Source organism: Schistocerca piceifrons, chromosome 1, assembly GCF_021461385.2.
Source record: "Schistocerca piceifrons isolate TAMUIC-IGC-003096 chromosome 1, iqSchPice1.1, whole genome shotgun sequence".
In the NCBI taxonomy this organism is placed as follows: domain Eukaryota; kingdom Metazoa; phylum Arthropoda; class Insecta; order Orthoptera; family Acrididae; genus Schistocerca; species Schistocerca piceifrons.
In genome coordinates this window covers 30,110,595-30,137,692 of record NC_060138.1, presented here as the reverse complement: position 1 = coordinate 30,137,692, position 27,098 = coordinate 30,110,595, and the positions used below count along the sequence as shown (strand labels likewise).

Genomic DNA, 27,098 nt, shown 5'->3' with positions numbered 1-27,098 from the left:
CAAGTGCTGTTTAAGTTTCTTCAGGTATTTAGCGCCATATGTCTAGGCAAAGTTCACGCAACTCCCGTAAATTACTGGGCGCCGGTTGTTTGTGGGCGTCCGATAGCGTCCCTGTTGTTACACCCGGCTCGGGTGAGGTGAATTTGGTGGCGAAGACATCAACATGTCATGCTCCTAAAACTACTGGAGCACGATTCTGGCCTCGTGACACCTTCTTGCTGGAAGATGCCATCGCTGTCGGCGGAGACTGCAAGCATGAAACGATGCAGTTTTGACGAAAACCGCACCAGCCACACTGGCTTCTATTATTACCACACCACAGGCTCCGTGGAATCACGGGTCACTGTCCCTCAAAGTATGATATAATACCGCTTCTACAGACCTGCGTCCAAAGTATGATATAATACCGCTTCTACAGACCTGCGTCCATGGCGCGGGGCATGTTTCGAGCAGTCGTTCATCTGGATGACGGCGTAACAGGACGTGAGCATCGGCATGGTGTTACTCCTCCAGTCAGGCGGCACGTTTCCACTGATCCACGGTGCAATGTCGATGATCGCGTGCCCACTGCGATCGTAATTGACGATGCCGTTGGACAACATGGGAGCACGTAGCAGTTGCATGCTGCGGAGCCGAAGTTAAACAGTGTGCGTTGAATGGGGCGTTTCGAAATACTTTTGGCTGCACGAGCATTGTACGCTGCTATGAGATCTGCAGCCAATTCCCACCCGTACTGCCTGCCATTCTCCGCGTTCTGTGATGGACACCCAACACTTTGCCGCCTAGTCGTGGTTTCACAGTCCTTCAACCACCTTTTGTAGATGGTCGTCGCAGTAGCATGCAAATAGTCGGCCAGCTTCGCCATTTCTGAGATGCTCATCCCCAGCTGCGGGGCTGTAACAATCAGCCTTCTGTCAACGTGGCTAATTTCAGTGGAGTTCTCCAGTAGCAGCCTGTATCTTTGTTACAATAATTCTCCATTCATTTCCCCCTCTGCTTACATACTTTTCTCATCGGGCCACGTGCTTGCAATGTCTTCAGGCAGCAGCAATCAGTCTGGTTGCGGCCAGTGATTATAACGTTTTGGATCATCACTGAACTGAAAGGATAGTGTGGCAGTATTGGTCGCGAGATCCCCTTCTGGGTTGGGTTTGTTCGGTCCCCTGGTGGAAGCCTTTCTATTTTACGCCAATTTTGCTGGCTTGCGCGACGACAAAGATTTAAATAAATTGTTTGGCACGACACTAACAGTGCCCGAACAGAGAAAATACGCGACGCGACCGGCAATTGAGCCCGAGATCTTGCAGTCTAGAGGAAAGACGGCGAGTGTTTATCACAGGCAGCTGTATTGTGAGAAGTGTCCCAGGAAGTATGATAGGACCGCTGTTATTTTCTACTACATAAATAATCTGGCGGAGAGAATTGCGGGAGAATGTCGTCGTTGAGTGAGCGTAGGAGGATCGGGATGACCTTGACAGGATTTCTAATTGGTATGGTGAGTGGCAGCTAGTTCTAAATTTATGAAAATGTAAGTTAATGCAGATCAGTAGGAAAAGCAATTCGGTTATGTTGGAGTACAGCATTAGTAATGTGCTGCTTGACAGTCAAGTCATTTAAATACACTCCTGGAAATTGAAATAAGAACACCGTGAATTCATTGTCCCAGGAAGGGGAAACTTTATTGACACATTCCTGGGGTCAGATACATCACATGATCACACTGACAGAACCACAGGCACATAGACACAGGCAACAGAGCATGCACAATGTCGGCACTAGTACAGTGTATATCCACCTTTCGCAGCAATGCTGGCTGCTATTCTCCCATGGAGACGATCATAGAGATGCTGGATGTAGTCCTGTGGAACGGCTTGCCATCCCATTTCCACCTGGCGCCTCAGTTGGACCAGCGTTCGTGCTGGACGTGCAGACCGCGTGAGACGACGCTTCATCCAGTACCAAACATGCTCAATGGGGGACAGATCCGGAGATCTTGCTGGCCAGGGTAGTTGACTCACACCTTCTAGAGCACGTTGAGTGGCACGGGATACATGCGGACGTGCATTGTCCTGTTGGAACAGCAAGTTCCCTTGCCGGTCTAGGAGTGGTAGAACGATGGGTTCGATGACGGTTTGGATGTACCGTGCACTATTCAGCGTCCCCTCGACGATCACCAGTGGTGTACGGCCAGTGTAGGAGATCGCTCCCCACACCATGATGCCGGGTGTTGGCCCTGTGTGCCTCGGTCGTATGCAGTCCTGATTGTGGCGCTCACCTGCATGGCACCAAACACGCATACGACCATCATTGGCACCAAGGCAGAAGCGACTCTCATCGCTGAAGACGACAAGTCTCCATTCGTCCCTCCATTCACGCCTGTCGTGACACCACTGGAGGCGGGCTGCACGATGTTGGGGCGTGAGCGGAAGACGGCCTAACGGTGTGCGGGACCGTAGCCCAGCTTCATGGAGACGGTTGCGAATGGTCCTCGCCAATACCCCAGGAGCAACAGTGTCCCTAATTTGCTGGGAAGTGGCGGTGCGGTCCCCTACGGCACTGCGTAGGATCCTACGGTCTTGGCGTGTATCCGTGCATCGCTGCGGTCCGGTCCCAGGTCGACGGGCACGTGCACCTTCCGCCGACCACTGGCGACAACATCGATGTACTGTGGAGACCTCACGCCCCACGTGTTGAGCAATTCGGCGGTTCGTCCACCCGGCCTCCCGCATGCCCACTATACGCCCTCGCTCAAAGTCCGTCAACTGCACATACGGTTCACGTCCACACTGTCGCGGCATGCTACCAGTGCTAAAGACTGCGATGGAGCTCCGTATGCCACGGCAAACTGGCTGACACTGACGGCGGCGATGCACCAATGCTGCGCAGCTAGCGCCATTCGACAGCCAACACCGCGGTTCCTGGTGTGTCCGCTGTGCCGTGCGTGTGATCATTGCTTGTACAGCCCTCTCGCAGTGCCCGGAGCAAGTATGGTGGGTCTGACACACCGGTGTCAATGTGTTCTTGTTTCCATTTCCAGGAGTGTATCTGGGCGTAACGTTGCAAAGTTGTATGAGATGCAACGAGTACCTACTGCAATCTAAATCCTTCTGAATCTGTTTAGTGTATTCATCTCTAGGTCTCCCTCTATGATTTTTGCCCTCGAAGCTGCCCTCCAATACTAAATTGGTGATCTCTTGATGCCTCAGAACATGTCCTACCAACCGATCCCTTCTTCTAGTCAAGTTGTACCATAAACTCCTCCCCAATTCTATTCAATACCTCGTCATTAGTTATGTGATCTACCCATCTAATCTTCAGCATTCTTCTGTAGCACCACATTTCAAAAAGCTTCTATTCTCTTCTTGTCCAAACTATTTATCGTCCATGTTTCACTTCCATACATGGCTACACTCGATACAAATACTTTCAGAAACGACTTCCTGACACTTAAATCAATACTCGATGTTAATAAATTTCTCTTCTTCAGAAACGCTTCCCTTGCCATTGCCAGTCTACATTTTATATCCTCTCTACTTCGACCATCATCAGTTATTTTGCTCCCCAAATAGCAAAACTCCTTTACTGCTTTAAGCGTCTCATTTCCTAATCTAATTCCCTCAGCATCATCCTACTTAATTCGACTACATTCCATTATCCTCGTTTTGCTTTTGTTGATGTTCATCTTATATCCTCCTTTCAAGACAGGGGAACTGTGGTAGGGAAAGTGAAAAGTCAACTTCGGTTTATTGGGAGAATTAGGGGAAAGCGTGATTCATTTGTAAAGTAGAGCGCTCGTGCGACCCACTGTTGAGTACTGGTCGATTGTTTGCGATCCGCACTATGTCGGATGAAGGAAGACATCGAAGCTGCTAGATTCGTTACCGGTAGTTTGGAAGAACATGAAAGGATGTCGGAAATTGCTTCGGAAACTAAAATGGGAGTGACTGGAAAGAAGACCACGCGTGTTCTTTTCCCAGAACGTTTTTTTCAGAAAATTTATAGAGCTGAAGAAAAACAACGTACATTTCTTTGGAACCCTAAATATTAACTCGCTCTTGAAACCGGGAAAACTGAAGCAGCTCACCAAAGTCTTGAAGGTATATAAAATCCAAATATGTGCGCTGCAGGAAACCAGATTTACAGACGAAGATTTAATGGATTATGAAGGATACAGGATATTTAAAGGAAAGAAAGGCTGGAACCCATGTGGAAGAGGCCTTCCCCACCTTGGAACAGACTTCATCGTGAAATCTAACTGGGTAAACTCAATAACCGACTTCCAGTCACCTAATGAACGCTTGTCTTTTCTCACATTCCGCGCCCTAAATAAAACCTATACACTTATTAATTGCCACGCACCCATCAACAATGACAATAAGAAAAACCCTCAGAAAGTAGATACATATTGGGAATCTCTAGACCACGAACTTTCTAAAATCCCCACATCAAATGTGAAAATACTATTTGGGGACTTCAATGCACAAATAGGCCAAGAAAAAAAATACAAAAAAACAGTAGGAAACTACCCGGCTCACAAAAGGACAAACAGAAATGGAGAAAGATTAATAGAACTATGCAAGGGTCATAACTTAAAATTGTCTACAAATTTCAAAAAACCTCCTAAGAAACAGAAACATGGAAATCACCAAACACAAGTATTGGAGAGTTCCAGATAGATCACATAGCCATCACACACTATAATCAAAAAGAAATAATGAATGTGAGAGTTCGGAAAGGGGCAAAAATTGTAACTGACCACTACTTATCGACAATCAAATTAAATTTCATACCGCAAAGAAAGAAACAAATACAAAGCAGGAAAACTCAAAAGATAGACGCAAACATCTTGAAAGAGAAAAGAGAAGAATTCTGTCAAAACATAGTTATATGTTCGGATAAATGGGAAGATATAAAAGAAGGAATGATAAGATCTGCTCAAGAAGTCGCAAAAATGAAAAAGAGAAAGAAACACGAATGGTGGGATGAGATATGTGAGGAAGCAATAGAACAAAGGATGAAGGCATGGAAGAAATGGCACTCAACCAAATGATAAGGACTATCTGGAGTTCAAACAGCAAAGATCTTCTACAGCAAAACTCATTAGATCAGTAAAAAGACTATTTGAAAAGAACCAACTTACACAAATGGATAAAGATTTTAAGAGAAACAATAACAGATCCTTTTACAGCACATTCAGACAGAAACTACAAAAATATGTAGCACCAAATCTGTGTTTTAAAGATACCAGTGGAAAACTGGCAATGAATAATGAAGAAAATTGTGAAATATTAGCAAAATATTTTGAACAACTCCTCAACTGTCAGGAACCTATTGAAAAATTACCAGCCAACACCCCAAACACAGTAAACAATAATTCTGAACCCCCATGCCTCATAGAAATCAGAGGAATCATTAAAAACCTTAAGAACAATAAAGCACCAGGGGAAGACATGATAATTGCAGAAATGTGGAAAAGTGTGGATAATACAACTCAAGAAAAACTACTGGGAATAATCAATGAGATTTGGAGAACGGAACGTATACCGGAAGAATGGAAAACTGCATTAATCCACCCCATCTTCAAGAAAGGGGATAAAACCGATGCAAATAACTACAGAGGGATATCTTTACTTCCGGTAACGTATAAAATTCTATCTAAGGCCCTACAAAACAGATTGGAGAAACAACTTGATCAAGAAATTGGTGAATACCAAGCAGGCTTTAGGAAGGGAAGATCTTGTGTGGAGCAAATTTTAAACTTGAAGTTAATTATTAAATATAGACGATTAAGAGGAAAAGACATCTTTATCACGTTTGTTGACTTCAAGAAGGCGTACGACTCCGTTGACGGAACAACCTTGGTTAACATCCTTAGTGAGTTTGGAGCAGACAAGAAAACAGTCGCAATCGTCAAAGAAACACTTACGGATACCTATGCAAAAGTAAAGTTCCGTGGTGAGGTATCCAGACCATTCAAAATCAGAACAGGATTAAGACAAGGAGATGGGTTGTCACCTACCCTATTCAACTGTGTGTTAGAAAAAGTTATTAGAGAGTGGAGGAAGAAAACGACTGAAGAAGGAATACAAAAAATCAGATTAGGAAGAATAAAGGATGGATTAGAAATAGATTGCCTCGCTTTTGCTGATGACTTAGCGATTCTGGCAGGAAGTTTGGAAGAAGCAGTCAAACAGATCAATATTCTGAATGAAACAGCAGAAAAAGCAGGACTGAAAATCTCCTTTGAAAAGACAGAGTACCTAACCAATGTAAAAGAGGCACCGAACAATATGATTACAAAGTATGGCCAGATAAAGAAGGTTTCTAATTTCAGATATTTAGGGGAAATCATCCAGCCCAATGCTTCAGTTAAAGAAGGAAATAAAACAAGAACAAGAAAAATGGAAATGGCATTCCAGCTAACAAAGAATGTGTACAACAAGAAGTCAGTATCAATTAACGCAAAAATAAGGCAGTACAACACTGTGATTAAGCCAGAGTGTCTGTATGCATCTGAATGTTTAGCAATGAACACTAACAAGGAAATGGAAGCTATAGCAAAAAAGGAGCGAAAAATCATTAGAAGAGTACTTGGGCCGAGGTTTGAGAATGGGACTTGGAAGCTTAGAAGTAATAGAGAAGTGTGTGACAAAATTGAGAAAGTGGGAGATACTATGAGGAAGAGAAGAGTAAGCTTTTACGCCCATTTGAAAAGAATGAATGATGAAAGGCTGACAAAGAAAATATTCATGTTTTTTGGCAAGAACCGCAGAACCCAAATTACCTGGTTCAAAGAAGTCAAAGCAGACTTAGAGGAGATGGGTATAGGAGAAGATGATATAACCAACAGAGACTTAATGAGAGACAAAATTCAACATTTTGAAGGATTTGAAGTGAAGAAGAGGAGAACTGGAGGAACAGTGTGGACAGAAGACCGAAGGGAGCAGCACAGAGAGAGGATGAAGACATATTGGCAGAAGAGAAAAGAGGAGGAGCGCAATAGGAGAAATGTACATTGAAAAATAGTTGTTTAACGCGGTCCCTAGACGGCCAAAATCGGAATAAAAAAGAAATAGAGCTGTCATTTAAAGTTGACTGCAGAAGGAATTCACTGCCGCCAACGTACATTTCGCGTCAGGACCACGAGGATAACATGCCTCGTATGCAGGCACATAGATAGTCGTTTTTCGCACACTCTGTTTGCAAGTGGAACGTGGAAGATGTAGACGTAGACCACTAGCTGTGGTATGTCCATTATAATTATCCGGGCTGTTATGCCGTGGTCGGTTGATGAATTCTGTTTCAGTTCCCAACGTTTCGTCCCCGTCTGCGGAGGACATCTTCAAGGGCGTCTGTAGCTCGATGGAAGGTCCTACACATCCACTGGCTCGCTACTAAAGTAGATACAGACCCCCTTGATGATGTGCTCCGCAGACGGGAGCGAAACGTTGAGAATTGAAACAGAATTGATCAACCGACCACGGCATAACAGCCCGTATAATTATAATGGACAAGACATTTCCGGCCGTGAAAGTCTACATTTTAATATTAGCTGTGGTATGCATCAGTGTATAGTTTGCCTTGTAAGTTTGCTGAGTCGATGTCAGTATTGCGTCTAGAGCGGCAGGTACCTACAACTTACTCGCTGGCCAGAGTAGAGACCGGTACTCCGTGGTCTGCAGGGGTAGGTGTCTGTGTCGCTCTCCTTGAGCGGCGGACCGTGGCTGTGCGTTGGTGGAGGAGCAGCAGCAGCCATCAAAGGCCGTCGCGCCGCGCCGCGCCGTCACTCTTCATCTCGCCGCTGCCCGCGTAAGCGGGAAGCTCGTTAAGGCGGGGCTGGCCGGGGGCCACCGTCTTGGGCCTCGCACTGTCGCCGCTCGCTCCCAGCTGTCGGTCGTGCCGTTCTGCAAGGTGTCTGCGACGGTACCGTGACGGCCAGTGGCTGGCCGTGTCTCTTGGTCCGTCAGCTACTCGCCGGGTATCTTTTGGCCCCGGATAACTTGGGTGCAGTGGGACAGGATGTTGTTTAACTGGAACGTTGTGCGTTCTTACGTGGTGCAGACAATTCCCATCGATCATACAACATACATAGAAAAAAATTGAGCCTTTGTGGAGGTTGGCAAAGTGGTTGTTTCATCAGTGGGACAATCCGTCAGTGTAACTGGCTTCGTGTTCAAGAACCAGCCATTTCTGCTGTCAATAGTCTGAAAGAAACCGGACGTGTTAAAACTTAACCAAACGCTGTCAAACTAAAACTCTAGTATTTACCTACTGCATTGATATTCAATCGTTATACGATCTTATTTTCGAGTATTCTCAGTACTGAAAAAAAGCTACTCCTACATAAATGAAGAATGGTATGAGTACATGTTGACCTTCGGGAGTGTGTGACGTTACTGGAGATTTTCGTCTCGAGATCGCAACACAACACAACACAACACAGCACGGCAAGAGGACGTGCACGTGCAGCTTCGCGACGTCCTTCGGTTTCTGAAGGAGGTCGCATCAGTGGCACGGGGGATGCGGCAGCAGCGTACCGACACTTGGCAGACATCTGCCCGTAGTGCGGTAGCCGCAGGAGGAGGAGTGACGAGGTGGACTCGGGACAGCGCGGCAGGATAAGTAGGCGAGAGCTGTCCTAGGCGGACGAGACCAGGAAAACGCTGCAGAAGTATTCTACTGGCAAATGGGCGAATGACAGTAGCTGAAATCCGGGCAGCGCTTACAGTGGGTACGGCTCACCGTGCGGTGGTGCTGGTGTTTTTAATGGTCGGTTTTCCACCCTGACCAGTTCGCACTCTGTGAACCCCTGTGATAGCAGACGCAGGTGACGTACGAGCTCCGTTTTCACTAATAGCGGCGCGGTTGGAGAGGCCGTAAAGTGGTGAATGGCAGCGTGGCGACAGAAAGCGGGGCGGACGTAATTACCGGCGGTCGCGAGCGGGCTCGATAATGCGGCGGTAATGAGCGCACCGCGTCGCGCCGGTGGGGGCAGTTAGCCGGCGCCCCCGTCGCCGCCCCCGCTCACGACGCCGTATCGACCACGGAGGGCCGGCAGCGGCGGCGGCGGGCGGCGGCGGCGCCGGCGCCGGGTCACTAACCCACGGACCGCCGCGCCCGGGGACTCCCCGCGGCTCTGCCACCGCCACCACCTGCCCACCTCGCACACCGCGCGGCTACACGCCTTCCTCATTTCTTTCGCGGCATCACTCGCAGCATCCTTCACCGAGTGCTCTGGTCCACCGAATGTATTCCGCAGAAAAGCGTCTAATCGACAGCCAGAGCTCACTCGTGTTCCTCCAAATGCTCGCTACAGAGGTATCTTTCTGTTGGAATCCACAGTAGTATACTGGCTGCTGCAGCGACTAAGAAGGCCTGTGTCGAAAGCACTGTTAAGGAGCGTACACACCAGCCCAACCGCGGCAAACGATCAGCAGTCAGTGCAGTTGACCGAACGCTCGTCCCCAACGCACTGAGGTTCGGCCTGTCCTCGTCACGAAACAGAGGGGTTGGGACCACGGCATTTTGCCTGCCGTGCGTAATCGCAGTTGCCTCTGGTAACTTGTCGAGGTTGCCCCCATTTTCTTATTGTAATAAAGCAGCGTTTTCATAGGGTTCACGGGTCGACATTATGAGGGAAGAAGAGGATTTATTATACTGCAAGAAGGTGATCATCAGAAGAAGAAACGACGCCAGTGGACGATCTGTGTTTAAAAGTAGACAGCATTGTGGTGGGACAAAATTGTCTTACCTTAAAGCTCAATTGATATGTGGGCTATTTCATTTTTTTTGTGAATAACAGCTACAGATTTCGAATTCTTTCTGAATTGTATAGCCCCTAAAATTTCCGAAGGTGGTACCACTTTTAAGATACCTGTACGTGCAGTAAAGATATATCCATAAAGATTCTTTTTTTTTTCACGTCGTGCGCGTTATTTTCTAACAGCTCACTTACTTCCCCCCAGACGCCTCATCTTTTTGTTTTTCAGAGTCGCAGTTTGTAGGTTTCCATAAACATTCTCCTTCGCGACAAAAACTGTCATCTTTCATGCTTTCTGCATATTCGACTCAATACTCCAATATTTTTAGAGACAATAAATAATTACCCGTTCAACAGACACAGCAAATTGGTATTGAACCAAAGATCTTTCGACGCGGCGTGTAGACTGGGATGTGGGTCCTGAGGCCAGCTCTTCGCCAACGCTTTGATTTTACCGCCAGCACTCCGGACCGCAGCCGGGGCCAACCGCTAGGATAGCTTCGATTTGTCGTCCGTACAGACTAAGCAAAGTTCGGCCAACGAAAGCGTTTGGTTGTCGTTCGTTGGCCTAATTTGTACCCGCCTTCGCTGGATGCCACATAGCGTGCATTCCGTGATTTGATGTTCAATAGTGTGGATATTCGTTATTTTTAAAAGAGTAGCCTCACAACACGAAAAAAAGTGTGAAACATTTGGCGTTATTGAGGAGAATATGAAAAAGGTACGGCCCCAGGAGAGGATCGAATGATATCAGAGATGATCATGCAAGCAGGTGAAGATGTCGTTTAGGAGTTGACCACCCTAATAAAAATATCGAAAAAGCAATACATACCAACAGAGTGGAAGCTACCTGTCGTTGTATGAACTCAAGAAAAGAAAAGCGAGAGAGAGACCGTAATAACTATACACCATTCTCACTGCTGAATACGAGCTACGTGGTCTTGATACTGGAAAAAAATTTAAGTCGTACGTCGAGAAAATATTAGGGAAAGTACTTAGCAGGTTTCAGGTTAGAAATATCTAAGAGGGCGTGCTGAAAATTAATGCCTCCAAATTTATCATTCAATTGTCCATATTGGTTGAGGTAGTACTTGCCACTCCTGTTACTCGGTCGTCTTTCCCACTTCTCTGATGCAAATTCCCACCCTCTGTCGCTAGAGCGCTCCGAATTGTACCGTGTAACGTGGTGGTGTGTAATGAAGCTATCTCGGTGCTTGAGAAGCAGCGTGCTGTAATAGTGTTTCTAACCGCACAAACCCGAAAGAATAGTTTAGAAGAGTTGTCCACACCAGGAGCGCGCTCTCCCTCAGCACGACAGCGCCAGACTTCAAACGAGCGCCGTGACGTCTTCAACAGTCCGACGGCTTGTGCTCACTGACACAGGTGATCCCCCATACAGTACCGACTCGGCCCCATCCGAAAACTTAAAACACCTTCGAGGACTTCACTTGGATAGTAATGAAGCGTTGCAAGCAGAGGTGAGGTTGTGACTTCGTCAACAAAGTGAAACATTCAGCATTATGGTATCTCTCTCGTTGGGAGAAATGTTCGTAGTCAGGGACAATATGTTGAGAAATAAATGTGTAAACACCAAGAATAAAGATGTAGAACGTTCAACCTCTTGAACTAAACTTTATTAAAAGTTTTCACGTAAAAAATTTGCAGGGATTACTTTTCAGCACGCCCACGTACAATTGACTATATATTACTACCAATGGCACCCGTGTGGGCATATGAAAAACTAATCTTCGTCACACAAGTATATTTTTCAAAAGCATACTTTAGTATCCGTAGAGTTGACCTTGTGCAACAACCTGTGGGAGGCTGAAATGAAGCAACTTTATAAAAGCCTGTAAAACAGAGACGAAAGCTAAAGTAAGATACGAAAGGGGAATGTCAAAGGAGGTGGAAGTACGAACTACTGGACGACGAGGTAACGCGTTGTCTCTCATATTATGTAACCTTGCCCACGAAAAAGTCGTACGTGAGATGAAAAGAGTAGGAAAGGGCAGAAGTATAAACAGAAATCTGCAAATGACAGCGTATGCAGAAGATATGACAGCTATATCAGAGTCAAGAGAAGAAGTGAGGAAAAACTGTGGAGGAACTAAGCAGTGCTACAGGGAAGGTGGACTAGAAGAGACAGAAGTGAAACTGACCAGGCAGCTGAACCACAGTGTACATGGGGATTTACGGGTGGAAAAGATGTACGATTGTTGAGAACTTTAAATGCTTTGGATCTACTTTAACAGGAGGAATAATTCACTGCTAGAAGTGAACTAGCTAATTGTCAATACTTCCAGATCCTATAACAGCCTAAAACCAATTATGACATCAACAGTAATTTCAACGAAAGTTAAAATGAAGGCATATAATAGAGTAACCCGGCCTGAATGGCCGACCGGTTCTAGGCGCTACAGTCTGAAGCCGCGCGACCGCTATGGTCGCAGGTTCGAATCCTGCCCCGGACATGGATGTGTGTGATGTCCTTACGTTGGTTAGGTTTAAGTAGTTCTAAGTTCTAACGGAGTGATGACCTTAGCAGTTAAGTACCATAGTGCTCAGAGCCATTTGAACCATTTAATACAGTAACTGCTCCAGTGCGATGGAGAATGATGATGTTTGCGAGAGAAACGTACGCTATGGTGAACCAGCCATATATTTTACAGAAAACAAAGGTTAATTGACTTCAATGGGCTGGACAAGTTGCAGTGATGTCAGATGCTGGTATTCCAAAAGTAGTGTTGATAGGAAGGCAAGAGGGGGCACCACGAACAACGTGGGATGGACTGTGGAAAGACTTGCAACAACTAGGATTCACAGGAGACCGGCTGGAAACTGCACAGGACAGGGTCTGCCGGAGGCAGGTTGTACGGTTGGCTGGAACGTGGTCTGCCAGGTCCCAGTTAAAATTATGACACGTCACCTCCATCGTAATTGTCGGATTTACCTGAAAACATCTTACACTTGTTTACAGGTCAATGATGTCACTGTCACTGGAATCGTCCTCAGAACCGTAAGAACGCTCATTAACACCGACCCTGGTCGAGCATCTCCTTCCAGTCACTCGGACGAAACCAAGTGATGCTAACGAGCGCCTCTATGGCACACGCCACGAGGAGCCATCAGTGCTGGCTGCGAGTCCGCCATAACAATACACCAAAAACAGAGTGCAGTTCACGTTGCTAGCGGAAGACATCAAATGGATCGACGATGAATTTAACGTTTATTGCGGATCGTTATCTTGTCAGTGCTAAAGGCCTCTGTACATCCTGTGCGGGGAAACAAATTTACACCGAAACTACTCCGGAAGTGACCACAGGACCTCACCAAATCCGTTTTAATCGTTTGATCACCAGTGCCTTTACAGTGTGTCTCAAAAGTTTTACTGTCAGTATAATATGCATGAAGAAGAACTGACTGCATTGAAGTGAGAAACTAAATGCATGAATTAAGTGTTAAGTTATTTATTGACATAACTTCCACAATATAACTACAACTTCAGCCCATAACAAATGTTCAGACTAACCTCTCTGTCTTTCTTAGTGCATGCGTTACAGAGTCGCACAAAGTTTGGCCCCCCGTCCCTCCCTCTCTCTCTCTCTCTCTCTCTCTCTCTCTCTCTCTCTCTCTCTCTCTCTCTCTCAAAAACCAAGACACTGTTGGCCACTACATCTTCAGTTTTTAGTGTGTTTCCTATACCGACTACATGTGTGGACACGTCGGAGTTCTATAACCCTCTCTCCCCCCCCCCCCCCCTCCCATCTCTAATGTATTGCCACCAACGCCTTTTCAGGAACATAAGCAGTGTAAATACTCAACATTTCGTATCTCCCGAAGTATTCATTTCTGGCTGTTGATTTCTTATCTCAAAATACAAAAATGGTTCAAATGGCTCTGAGCACTATGGGACTTAACATCTGAGGTCGTCAGACCCCTAGAACTTAGAACTACTTAAACCTAACTAACCCAAGAATATCACACACATCCATGCCCGAGGCAGCATTCGAACCTGCGACCGTAGCGGTCGCGCGGTTCCAGACTGTGAACCGCCTAGAACCGCTCGGCCACACCGGCCGGCTCTCAAAATACATTAGGACCCCATACGATATGTATAATTTTGACTCTGGAGGTTTGGGACATACCTCGGGAGTTGTAAGACAGCAATTGCCGACTGGTATTCAGGAATATGTCTCCGTAAGGGGTAAATTGCGAGTTTGTTAGGAATTCTGTTGGACCACAGTATGCTACTCGCACGGCCGGAAGAGTTCAGAGCTGTACAATTCCGCTTCCACCTTACGGTTCGACCGAGCGAGGTGGCTCAGTGATTGGCACACTGGACTCGCATTCGGGAGGACGATAGTTCAAATCTACCCATGACCATCTTTAATTACGTTTTCCGTGAGTATCCTAACTCGCTCGAGCCAAGTGCTGCTTCCTTCCTTCCTATACAGACGTAGGTCCATGTGATTTGACAGAACCCCCTATTGCAGTAGGGGAGGGGGTGGGAGGTGATAAACCGGCCGACAAAGAAGCAATAGCGCAATTGCAGTTCCTGCGGTGTGACTGTGCTTAACAGATTGCGTCACAACTCCGACATGCGCAGAAAGTGTGTGCGATGGCTCATTCGATTTGTAGGTGCCTGAAGCAATTTACAGGTGCCTGGGCACACGTATCACGGGCTTCTTGGAAAGAAATCACCCTGGCAGATAGCCCCGCGTCCTTCCCTTGCACTCCTACTGCTGGGGGCGGAGGCGAAAAGGAGTGATATAAAAGCGTAATTCAGGGACGCCTGGAGAAATTTCAACCAAATTCGATGTATTATGGCTTATTTTACAACGTTTACTCGTACGTTAACTCTCTCTTGTCTGTCTTTGTCTACGCTGCACAGATTCTGCAGTTGATTGTGAACTGACTTCCCGACGAGTTAGGCACCTCAAGATTTTCAACATAGCTCAGAATTGGACGACAATGCAATATTAACTGGCTTTCTTGCCTGGTGTGTGACGGAGAGTACTTTCTATAGGCCTACCACTTCCCTTTTGTGTTCGAGTCGCGAGTGGTTTACTGGAAGAATGGTTGCTGGTAAGTCTGTGTGAGATTTCGAATCTACATAATTTTCACACTCACGGTCCCTTCGCAAGATATTCTAGGGAGGAAGCAATATATTGGTTGACTCAGGAGAAGAGAAACCGAAATACTCGTGAATTTTCGTGTCTCTGTTGTGACCTTCTCAAGATGTTGTATATAGTTTAAAAAATTTCACACATGCAAGACTAAAAAAGTAAAAAAGTACATAACATTGTAATATAATTTTTTAAATCTAACTAAAAAGTAAATTCTGCTTGCCCCAAACAGGTAACTCGGAAAAATTCTGATTTTGGATTACGTGGAACGAAACACGTGGGGCTCATGCTATGCATAATAGATGCATGAATAGTTCACCTCCTACCTATTATCCGTTTCGTGCGCCTCACGTGTTTCGTTCTAAATGTTAAGAGGCTCTCCATAGCTGTTAAAAACTGAAAAATACAAATTTGTCGAAACTAACGTAATGGGGTTTGGAATGTGTATGGTCCAAGGAGAAATTTTTATACTTTTAGGTCAGATTTAAAGACGTGTTATACTAATTTGTTTTTATTTAAGTAATTGTTCTTCTGGCGTCATTGTTCCTCTTCTGCAAACTGATAGTAACTTTTGCTGTGGAAACTGTACTGCGTGGTGTTCCTCTAATACCACACCTCCAAATTTGAGCGAGTAGTTTGGAAAGGTAAACTGTGGAGATCAGTATCACACCCTTGGACGACCCACGAAGTCAAGTAGGAGCAGCCTGGCTTGTTGGGATGCCCTGCTTAGTGCCGCTCCTTCGGCCTGTAATTACCTCCTCTGTTTCCTCTGTGGGGCCCGTACATCGACCTACGGTTGCCTGTTTGCAAACTATTAGATAACGTCACCAAGTTCTCCAGAGCAGCGCGCTAACGCGGAGGACCGCTGAAGGCTGAAGGCTGCGGCAGGTTGCAGGGACGCGCACGCCGCTTCTGCGCTAAGCGGTTTGCGAGTGCTTTCACCGGTCGAGGTTGGAGGGTGGTCCGTTGTGTGCCGATAGTGACTGATTTAGCCATTTGTTCGAGTAATTCCCTTTCCGGTAGATATTTTGCTGCCTTACTCGGTTGTGAACAATTTTTAAGGATCGTTCCATGTTGCGGAGCGCGCAGCTTTCCCCACTTCCTTGCCAGCAGCGAAGAACGTGTTGGGCAGCCACTTGTTTTCGGATCGTTCATGGTGTACCTGTACAGTCAGCGTTTAGTAAAGTGTTAACTGTTCGCTTTGTTTCCCGGTTTGTTTTTCAGACAGACTTGGAAGATGAAATGCAGAAGCAAACATTGTGCCGATGAAAACCAAAATAATAATAATAAAAAATTTCATTTCTTATTTATTCGCAAATTTAAGATTGGGCGTAAAAATAGCATACACAATTTAGTTTTTTTCCTCTGTTCATTAAATTTAACGATTAGTTTGTTGCGTGAAAAATATACAATTAAAATAGTGGAACCAACTGTAAAATTCTTTTTGTACGAAACGTGTATTCAATGTAAACTTCAAATTTGTAAACGACGTAACGTTGGTAATAAAAGTATCCGCCTCTGTCCCGTGGTTACTTCAGCTGCAGTTGAATCATCCAGTTGTCACCTGTTTATAGGGAAGCACTAAAAAGACGAAAACCGGTCTGTTAATAAACATAAATTGCTGCAGAACGTACAAGTATGATTTTAATTTTATTTTATAATATAGTATCAAGTCCTGCCAGTTCAAGAATTGTGTTTCCAGAGTGAGAGCAAGATAGGAAGCAGATCTGTACGACCGTGTAGCACGTTCGGGAAGTGTGCTGTAAACCGACAATTGGAAGAAAAATATTCTCCGTGAAAGAAGACTTTTTGCCATTAACAGAACTGTGACATTGAATGTTCTGCTCGGTCACACATCGTAATACGTGCTGAGGAGTTACGCGAAGAAAAAGCGCGGCGGTAATGTCCAGAGTCACGTACTGGAATAGGAAAAGAAGAATTGGTCATCTGGATCTAGGTAATAAAAACCTGCAGAGACGGGCATTGCCACAGAATATTTCTCTTTGTAACTGTTGGGAAATAAAGGCCCTAATTGTCGAGATGGTTTTAGTCATAGACTAGAATTCGGTGCGAATCGGGTTTATTTTGTAAGAATGCTGGCGAAGGGTTAGAGATTGTGGTGGTACGCGAAATTTTAAATAAAATGGTTCACATAAACACCGATCCTGTTAATTAGCGATGACATAGACCAATGTTATGAAATTATTTGCTTACTGTGTTAACTTCAAGAAGACAGATCAGTCTGAAGATATTCGTAATTATTGAAACCGGCAATTGAATAAACAAATATTTGCGATCAGGGACTGTTGTGGTAACTGCATAACTTCATGCGTCCAACTGAGGTCTGGTTTGGAGTTGCACTTTCCAGTTACAGACAAATCTTGTAACTTCGCTAAAAGCATAGTCAGGGATGTGTAGTTTAAAATAAACGATAATTTTATGTAGAATACTCCGTTAAATGTGAAAGAGGATGTAAAGGAGCCGACCGCAGTGGTCGAGCGGTTCAAGGCTCTTCAGTCTGGAACCGCGCGACCGCTACGATCGCAGGTTCGAATCCTGCCTCGGGCATGAATGTGTGTGATGTCCTTAGGTTAGTTAGGTTTGAGTCGTTCTAAGTTCTAGGGGACTGATGACCTCAGATGTTAGGTCCCATTGTGCTCAGAGCCACTTGAACCAGGATGTAAAGATCCTATTATCAGTAACATTAACGGATGAATCAGTAAAACTGCTAATGGTTGCGTTGATATGGCCTACTGGTGAATGTACTTGGCTCTGTGTGGTCATCTGTGTAATTCACCACCGGCAATCAGATTATAATTGTACACTTTATCGTCGAGATTAGTTTTTAGCTTAATATGTGCCGATCTGCTTGCACTGAACGAAGTATTCAGTTAATTCATTAAAATTGTTGTCTTCCTTAACTCTTTTTCTGAGATAGTGTCCATACTATTAACTTCATGCAATAGACGTAAGTTGACCTCATGGAAGCTATGCGCACTACATATCGAACGTTGATAGATGCATACGTTATAAACGGGAAGCAATTTCACAAAGATAGCTTCCTTGAACTTCTGCAACGTAGATAGTCGAAACAACCATCGCAGCATGTTGGCCGACATTATCCTGTGAAGAACGATAGTCTGTCAACATTCTATCGACTTGATGGCGCTTTTCAATTTTTGCAAATTGTCTACGTGCCGCTGTGCGTTAATTGTGGCACCGTGTTCCAGAAAGTCAGAGTCAAAGAACAAGGTGGTTGCGGCTTTCACGGAGCTGGCGTGCCTCTCGTTCCGACTACGCAGCAGAAGCTCCACAGGGAAGCCGTTACACGTCCGCCACAGAGCCCTGATCTCTGTCCATTCGATTTTCATGTTTTTCGAGCCCCGAAGGAAGACATTTGTTGCCGTCGATGTGCTTTGGACGAAGAAGTGCACGACGGGGTACAGTCATGGTTCCACAGGAACCACAAACATTTCTCCCATGAAGACATTGGCCATCTTGTCTCGCAGTGGGATAACTGTGTTAATAGTTATGGCGATTATTTTTGAAATAATAAAATGTTCTTACTTTTTTCGCTCTGGCTCGTTTTCATTTGATTACCTTCCATAGGTAATATTTGCAAGGACATTTATAGCTAAGGTAGTTTCAATTCATGTCACATCCTTCGGGTGGCTTGGTGCATTGCATGTCAGTGTAACCTTCACCTGTTCTTCATAATGCTTTTGTACCTATGTTGCAAAAATGCCGCATCTGGTTTATTTATAAACTAGCTGGGGCCTGCTACGCGTTGCCGTGGTTCTGTGTGGTTCAATGGAAAACAAAGAAAAAAGAAAGCACACGTTTCCAGTATTTATGGGAACTGGATATGCGTCCTGGTCTCCTGCTTTCCTTTTTCTGTGAAATGCGTCTACGAGGACGAAAACAAAACACGTAATTGTTGTGTATTTAATTTATGTGTAAAAATATATGTACAATTATAAACAGTATATATGGGTGAAACAATTTGGCTAATGATTTACATGTCCCACTATCGCACTTAAAAGTGGCTGCGACAAAGGAAATAAAACCGCACATTTATACAGCAGAGCATTTTCTTTCTCTCAGTCGGTTTGAACAGAAAACCTTTACATTTTTTAAAACAATAATTAGTTTTATGTACGTTTGAGTGTTTAATACAGTATGGTTTAAAATTTGAAGTAAATCGGTCGATTACTTTTTGAGATTTTTGGTAGCAATATACATTGCGTATTTATTTATACATAGTATATATCTTTTAAAATAGGGACATAAAAACACCGAGTATTTGCAAGAAATGTTGTGTTTCAAGTCAACAACAGACTGCTTTTCGACTTTCGAGAGCACAAACGTACGCAGGCTGAATTTTAATATATAAAGACGCTTTCGCAAATAGGCGATGTGACAGGCTCTGCATTTGTTTCTTAATAGTGTGGCTACAATTTCCGGCGGCTGTGCTGATATAGGTTTAACTTTGTTTTACAAAAATTTTGCATATATAGATATTCGTCAGTGTGTACGTCTTAAGACATTGCTGTCATTTTGTTTCAGAGTTCCAAACGGACGCTGCGTTCCAACGAAATGCTGCTGCCGCCCAACGGCCTTCTGGACACGGAACTGGAGCTCAACTTCTCGCTCCAGGTAAGGGAGGGTGGCGAGGCGAGGGCGCTGCCGCCACTGTCCAAACTGAAAGTACATATGTAACGAGGAAAGCAAGTTGTTTCAGTATATGAAATGTGTACTCCGTTTACTCGCCACACTACGTCGATAACCTCATTAAGTACTCACGCGTAAAAAGGCGTTTGCCTGATTCTTCTAGAAACGGTAGCCTAAAAGGTCTTAAGAAAACAAGAGAATGGCTCAGAGGTCTCACATTTAGAATACCTCTTCAGAAATCGTGGCGCAAGGGGAGGAAAAGAGAGTAATGTTAGTTGAATGCAAACAGTATCAGGTAAAGTTTGCAGTATGTTTCTTGGGCCTTTATGTGACATTTTGTTTACATTAGTCCATCATTATACAGAAGATAATCCCTGCTAAACATTTAAACAACAAATTACGTAATCACATTGCATCAGCACGTCTTTCTACCGAGGTTTACATACTGAGGGATCATTATAATAAATATCACAAACTCACTGTAGAATTAAAATTAAACTTCACAATATCGTAAAAAAATAACCTGTCAACACAAATTAATGCAACTAAGGTGATTTACAGGGATGTCATGGTTCGGTTGATCATCCCAGTTACTTTGTAGGATTGGAAATCGGATAAGACCGTGAAACTAAAGAACTGTTCATCTGTCAAGAGAGCTACATTAGTCGCTTTTTCAAAAATTTCAACGTGAACAACTGGAAGTTACATGCAACATCTACTGATTGCAATTTATCGTTGCACTTTGAATGTCGCCCTGCTAATTAAGACAAGAAATCCATGGAAAATATTACAGTCCACAAGGCTGTAGGTGGGTTGATGTTTGCTGGCACAGTGAAGACTTGGTATGTGCTGTCAGTCAAGTAAGCTAGTTTCTCAACAACCCATAGCCTGTATTCTGGACTGCTGTTAAATGCATCCTTCAGTATGTTAAAGTTACTGTAGCCAAAGCTAATGAGTAAAGTGATGTTAAAGGTGAAGCCTGTGGCATAAATCGTTGAGACTGGACTATTGGCCTCACTGAAGGTAGAGTGCAGCCTTTCTTCGCCACGGCTGTAGGAGGGGGCGGTTGGCGAGCCCAGCGTCCTGGCCGCATTTATCCCAGGAAAGACATCCCGTAAATACAGTGGTAGCAGCCGTAAACCCCACGTGCACCCAGATCCCAATTGTGATGGAGATATTGATGCTCGTCATTCAACATGGGTTGTGTTAGTATGTTACTCAGTGGGCCTATTATATGGGCATGTTATGTCGCTAGATATACAACGGACCTCCCAGGGGAGCTCACATTTCTTTTGTGAGTACGTGCCTTGGCAACTCCGTACCCTGATCCTTGTAGTGCTACTTCCCCTTGTGTGCCAACGCTTTTACTATTCCTTTTCCCTACTGCCTTTCCATTGCACGGTGTTTTTGGTGGCGGCCATGCTTGGATTTCGTTTATTATTTTGGACACTCGTTTTTCTTCCTACACTTCATACAGCTTTTTATCCCAAACTTGATGCTCCGTATTGTTGGGTTTGACGTACCATTCCTCTTTCAAATTTTACAGAAGTGCGGATTGTGCAGGGAAAGTCTCCCAATGCAATGTACAGTCCATCTTTTTTCCTTCCTATCTTTGGACCCTTACTTTTTTTTTTGCAAAAGTGATACACCCAAAACACAGCACAGTAAAGATTCCATTATGAGGGGGTGGTCAAGTACCTGCATGCTGGTAGGCCCTCTGATCATATAGAGAACAGACTGTTGGTGCCTAAGTTGGATACCTGCCACTTATGCCAAAGAGTAGTAGCCCGTTGTGAACTGGGGACTCCGGGCAATGGTTACTGGCCAGGTAGCCATTGTTGTGGCTGAGTGGCGTCTGTGGGGAGACAAGAGGAGAGATAAGAGTTTGATCTAGGACCGACAAGGATTCGTTTTTGGCCACAAAGCCATCATACTTCGTTGAACATCTTGAGGACAGATTTGGGGGAGTAGCAGCGATTTCGAAAATGAAGTGTTCAGTTCTGATTAAAACAGCTTGCCCAGCTGCTGTGGCAAGCTGGGCTGGGTGAGTGACACTCCCTGTAACTATAACCGCCCCCCCCCCCCCCCATCTCTCAGTATCGTACACGATATCATAATACACTGCGATTACGAATATGATCTAGAATATTGCCGTCTGGAGAGTAAAGCCGGTTGTTCAGCGTCTCTCAAATGAAATGCCGCTGTCGGCTGTCGGATGAGACGGCGATTGGTACACAATAGCGCTGAAGCTGTTAAGGCTGGCCAGAACGCTGTCGAGGCGGTTTGGCGCGTATCCCGAGGTATGTCGCTCAGCATGGAACCGCTGAACATGTGTAAACGGTTCAGCGGCGACTTGCAGCTGCAGTCATCGTAAACTGCTATCGGATGGCAGCAAGCGCAAACGCGCATCCGCCCATACATTTTACATCTCAGCGATTCTTTGGGGTTGTGGCATTGGGTTATTCGTAACAGCCACCCGTCAGCGACGAAGCTTAATTTCGCGAGAAACTCTAATTACAGTTCTTCCCGCGTTTGCAAAGTGCTCCATTCTGACCTCTTCAGAGAGCGCTGCGACGCGAGTGAGCATATTTTCGTTAGGCGTCATGTTTAAGATGATATAAGGAGAGCAAAAGTTGACGAGGATAAAAAGACGTTAAGCATTTGAGTTCTAGACGGTAAGCAGAGATTCCAGTTTTGCTTTGACGCTTACCTGGACTGTCGAAAACTTCCATAACTTTAATGAAACTTGAATAAAGCCTACACGACCACATAGTTTAAAATATAAACACATTGATCAGCTGTAACTTGGCTCTGTGTGAATAGAACTGGCAACTTGGATTTGTTGCAACTCGTTTAAGTCACAGGCGAAAGTTAATGCTGCAGCTGATCAAAAGTATCCGTACTCCCGTTAGCGCACATCAATACCAAGTGTGTCCACACTACGCCTTAGTGACAGCACGAGCTGTGCGAGGGACACTTCCAGTGGCTTGTCTCAACGTATGACAGTCTGTTTTCTCCTCGAGAGCCGAAACCAGAGAAGGCAGTGTGCTGGGCGCCTGTATCTGGAGCGAAATCAACGTTCCAACTCATCCGAAAGGTGCTCCGCTGGATTCAGGTGGGGACTGTGTGTAGGCCAGTTCATTTCAGGAATGTTACTGTCCACAAACCGTTCCCTCACAGGGGCCGCTTTGTCACGGTGATACAATCACCGTCTCCTGACTGTACCTCTACTGTGCGGAGGACACAGTGCTGTAGTATGTGTTGAGCGCTTCCAAACTACACCCTAATCACCTCATACCACGTCCTCCTTAGTTTGCTGTTAGCCAAACGCAAATCCTCGCGCAGAGCCGTTGTGCTGGCTGGACTGCTGCTAGCACTCTGCAACTCAGAAGCCATTCCTCCTCCTTTATTTATTTATTTTTACCACCATCACCAATCCTGGACGGTCGCTGTCTGTCAGTACATAACGTCTGCCTTGTTTCGGTTTAGCTTTGGTTGTTCCTTCGCGTTTCCACATCACAAATCAGTCACCAACAGTCGACCTGGGTGCCTTTAGAAAGGTCGTGAAATGTCCCTGATGGACTTGTTACTCAGGTGACATCCAGTGACTAGTTCACTTTCAAAGTCACTGAACCGTCTTGACCGACTCATTCTGCTCTCACTCCTTCTCTACTGATAACACACTGCTTCCTTTTGTACTGACGGGCCCACCGATCGCCACATCTAGTGGACAATTTCGAACGGCACAGCGGTGTCCGCATACTTTCCATCAGATATTGTATTCTCAAATAGGCTTCTCAGTTGTATTTTGTACTAGGTAAAGAGCTTTATCTTGTTAGCAGTTGCAATGGCGTACCAATAAAAGGCCATCGTGCTACTGCATGCCGTCCACCTCCCTCTCCATGGAAAATAAATGTTGTTTTTTCAGTTCAGAGACTGGTTTCATGCACCTCTCTCTGTCTGTCTATCCTGTGCAAGCTTCTTCATCTCGAACTACCAACTGCAACCTAAATCCTTCTGAATCTGCTTACTGTATTCATCTCTTGCTCTCCCTCTACGATTTTTACCCTCCATGCTTCCGTCCAGTATTAAATTGGTGATCCCTTGATGCCTCAGAATGTTTCCTACCAACCGATCCCTTCTTCTAGTCAAGTTGTGCCACAAATGTTTCTTCTTCCCAATTCTATTCAGTACCTCCTCATTAGTTACGTGATATACTCACCTAATCTTCAGCATTCTTCTGTAGCACCACGTTTCGAAAGTTTCTTTTCTCTTCTTGTCTAAACTACACTCCTGGAAATTGAAATAAGAACACCGTGAATTCATTGTCCCAGGAAGGGGAAACTTTATTGACACATTCCTGGGGTCAGATACATCACATGATCACACTGACAGAACCACAGGCACATAGACACAGGCAACAGAGCATGCACAATGTCGGCACTAGTACAGTGTATATCCACCTTTCGCAGCAATGCAGGCTGCTATTCTCCCATGGAGACGATCGTAGACATGCTGGATGTAGTCCTGTGGAACGGCTTGCCATGCCATTTCCACCTGGCGCCTCAGTTGGACCAGCGTTCGTGCTGGACGTGCAGACCGCGTGAGACGACGCTTCATCCAGTCCCAAACATCCTCAATGGGGGACAGATCCGGAGATCTTGCTGGCCAGGGTAGTTGACTTACACCTTCTAGAGCACGTTGGGTGGCACGGGATACATGCGGACGTGCATTGTCCTGTTGGAACAGCAAGTTCCCTTGCCGGTCTAGGAATGGTAGAACGATGGGTTCGATGACGGTTTGGATGTACCGTGCACTATTCAGTGTCCCCTCGACGATCACCAGTGGTGTACGGCCAGTGTAGGAGATCGCTCCCCACACCATGATGCCGGGTGTTGGCCCTGTGTGCCTTGGTCGTATGCAGTCCTGATTGTGGCGCTCACCTGCACGGCGCCAAACACGCATACGACCATCATTGGCACCAAGGCAGAAGCGACTCTCATCGCTGAAGACGACACGTCTCCATTCGTACCTCCATTCACGCCTGTCGCGACACCACTGGAGGCGGGCTGCACGATGTTGGGGCGTGAGCGGAAGACGGCCTAACGGTGTGCGGGACCGTAGCCCAGCTTCATGGAGACGGTTGCGAATGGTCCTCGCCGATACCCCAGGAGCAACAGTGTCCCTAATTTGCTGGGAAGTGGCGGTGCGGTCCCCTACGGCACTGCGTAGGGTCCTAAGGTCTTGGCGTGCATCCGTGCGTCGCTGCGGTCCGGTCCCAGGTCGACGGGCACGTGCACCTTCCGTCGACCACTGGCGACAACATCGATGTACTGTGGAGACCTCACGCCCCACGTGTTGAGCAATTCGGCGGTACGTCCACCCGGCCTCCCGCATGCCCACTATACGCCCTCGCTCAAAGTCCGTCAACTGCACATACGGTTCACGTCCACGCTGTCGCGGCATGCTACCAGTGTTAAAGACTGCGATGGAGCTCCGTATGCCACGGCAAACTGGCAAACGGCGGCGGTGCACAAACGCTGCGCAGCTAGCGCCATTCGACGGCCAACACCGCGGTTCCTGGTGTGTCCGCTGTGCCGTGCGTGTGATCATTGCTTGTACAGCCCTCTCGCAGTGTCCGGAGCAAGTATGGTGGGTCTGACACACCGGTGTCAATGTGTTCTTTTTTCCATTTCCAGGAGTGTATTTATTGTCCATGTTTCACTTCCATACATGGCTACACTCCAAACAAATACTTTCAGAAATGATTTCCTGACACTTAAATCTATACTCGATGTTAATAAATTTCTCTTCTTCAGAAACGCGTTCCTTGTCATTGCCAGTCTTCATTTTATATCCTCTCTACTTCGAACATTATCAGTTATTTTGCTCCCCAAATAGCAAAACTTATCTAGTACTTTGTCTCATTTGCTAATCTTATTATCTCACCATCACCTCATTTAATTCGACTACATTCTATTATCCTCGATTTGTTTGACAAAAAGCGAGATCGTATAACGAATACTCACAAGTAGCAGGTGTATCGAGAGCCAGTCTATTTCATCGTGATTCTCTTTGCAACTAAAAATGCCGGATGTTTATAGGTTCTAAAATTTTACGGTAACGTTGTATCTTCAGTTCGTGATGTTTTTTTCCTTCGTGTGACCACCCAGTGCCAAATGCTAAATATGTGAATATAGACTGTATCCACATGTGCCTGGGCTTTATCTGCCTGCTAACAAAATATCATGTACAAATCTCATATAACCTATACCGTACAAGTTGTTTCGTTGTCGATAGTAAGTACTTACTTTAAAGTGATAGCATCAGAAAGTTTGTAAGTTGATAAACATAATTATTGTGTAATTTTGAGCTTTATTTCGTAAGAAATTGTGCTCGGTTTCCTTCACCCCTCTTAGTCTAGTCGGCAGGCACACTGAAACTTACGAAAAGAATTTTTTGGGGAACTTTTAGTATGTTTTATGTAGGCGGTGTATACTGTAGAATCCAAGTTTTCGACCTCGAAAACCTCGCCGTAACTTAGAACGAGCCGAGAAACCAAAATTATATATGAAGCCATTGTGTGTGTTGCAATTTGTGTGTGCGCGCGACGAAATAGTAACGTCATCGTTGGCTGAATAGATTACGTCTGCTATGGTCACTGTAATAGGCTAACTGGATAACGTGTCCAGTGCTCTGATTGCGTAACAAAAGCACATCGTATAGCGAAATCTAGATTTCAGTTTCCGAAGCTCTTGTGCCGTATATGGAGGTTTTCGTATTTATACTTGCTTATTCCGCAAATATGCCCTTTCTCTTACAGCGCACTGAAGATCTATCCAAGAGAGTATTTGTCTTCTCCGTTTTTTGTGCTACAGTGCCTGGAGTTCCGATACCGACGTATAAAAATTTAACCAAGTTTTAATAGTCGACTATCTCCTTTTTGTTTACACAGAAATGAGATAAATACACTTTTGAAACAGGTGTAGGATTAATGTTTGTAGCTTCCAGCTTGGACCACGTATTTATGCGCAAATTACTCTGTTTTTCAGTACCCACATTTCCTGAAGCAAGATGGGAACAAATTGCACGTTATGCTGCAGCGGCGGAAACGCTACAAAAACCGGACCATCTTGGGCTACAAAACTCTAGCAGAGGGCATCATCAATATGTCGCAGGTACCAAAACCACTGTTCACTATTGTTGCAGTATTGCTGTTGGTTACACCTAAAAAAACTGTAACGCAGGAAGTGACAAAGAATTGTTCTAGAGCTAGTTTTGTGTGTGTGTGTGTGTGTGTGTGTGTGTGTGTGTGTGAGTGAACGAGGGGGGAGGGATCAGTCCTTGCCGTCTTGGCATTGACCTACAGAAAACATGGAAAAAATAAATTGGTATGGGGCTTTTCTAACTTCGTGTTCGACAATATATGAGGCTTTTATTACCAGTATTTCAGCAAAGGTTTGTCGATTAGCTTGTTACATAAGGTTTATAACTTCTGTTTAGGAGAAAGGGATGGCGAAAAGACTTTCATGTAAGTTTCT

General features: G+C 45.3%; 1 protein-coding gene across 3 annotated transcripts in view; it reads left to right on the top strand.

The window, feature by feature from the left end:
• The window catches only part of LOC124787753 (phosphofurin acidic cluster sorting protein 2), a 691,488-nt gene that overhangs the window by 514,211 nt on the left and 150,179 nt on the right, over window positions 1-27,098 (top strand). For all 3 annotated transcript variants that reach the window (XM_047254663.1, XM_047254747.1, XM_047254832.1), the window contains exons 3-4: window positions 19,453-19,542; window positions 26,610-26,735. In XM_047254663.1, coding sequence (XP_047110619.1) covers window positions 19,453-19,542; window positions 26,610-26,735 — 216 coding nt within the window. The remainder of the gene's footprint in view (window positions 1-19,452; window positions 19,543-26,609; window positions 26,736-27,098) is intronic.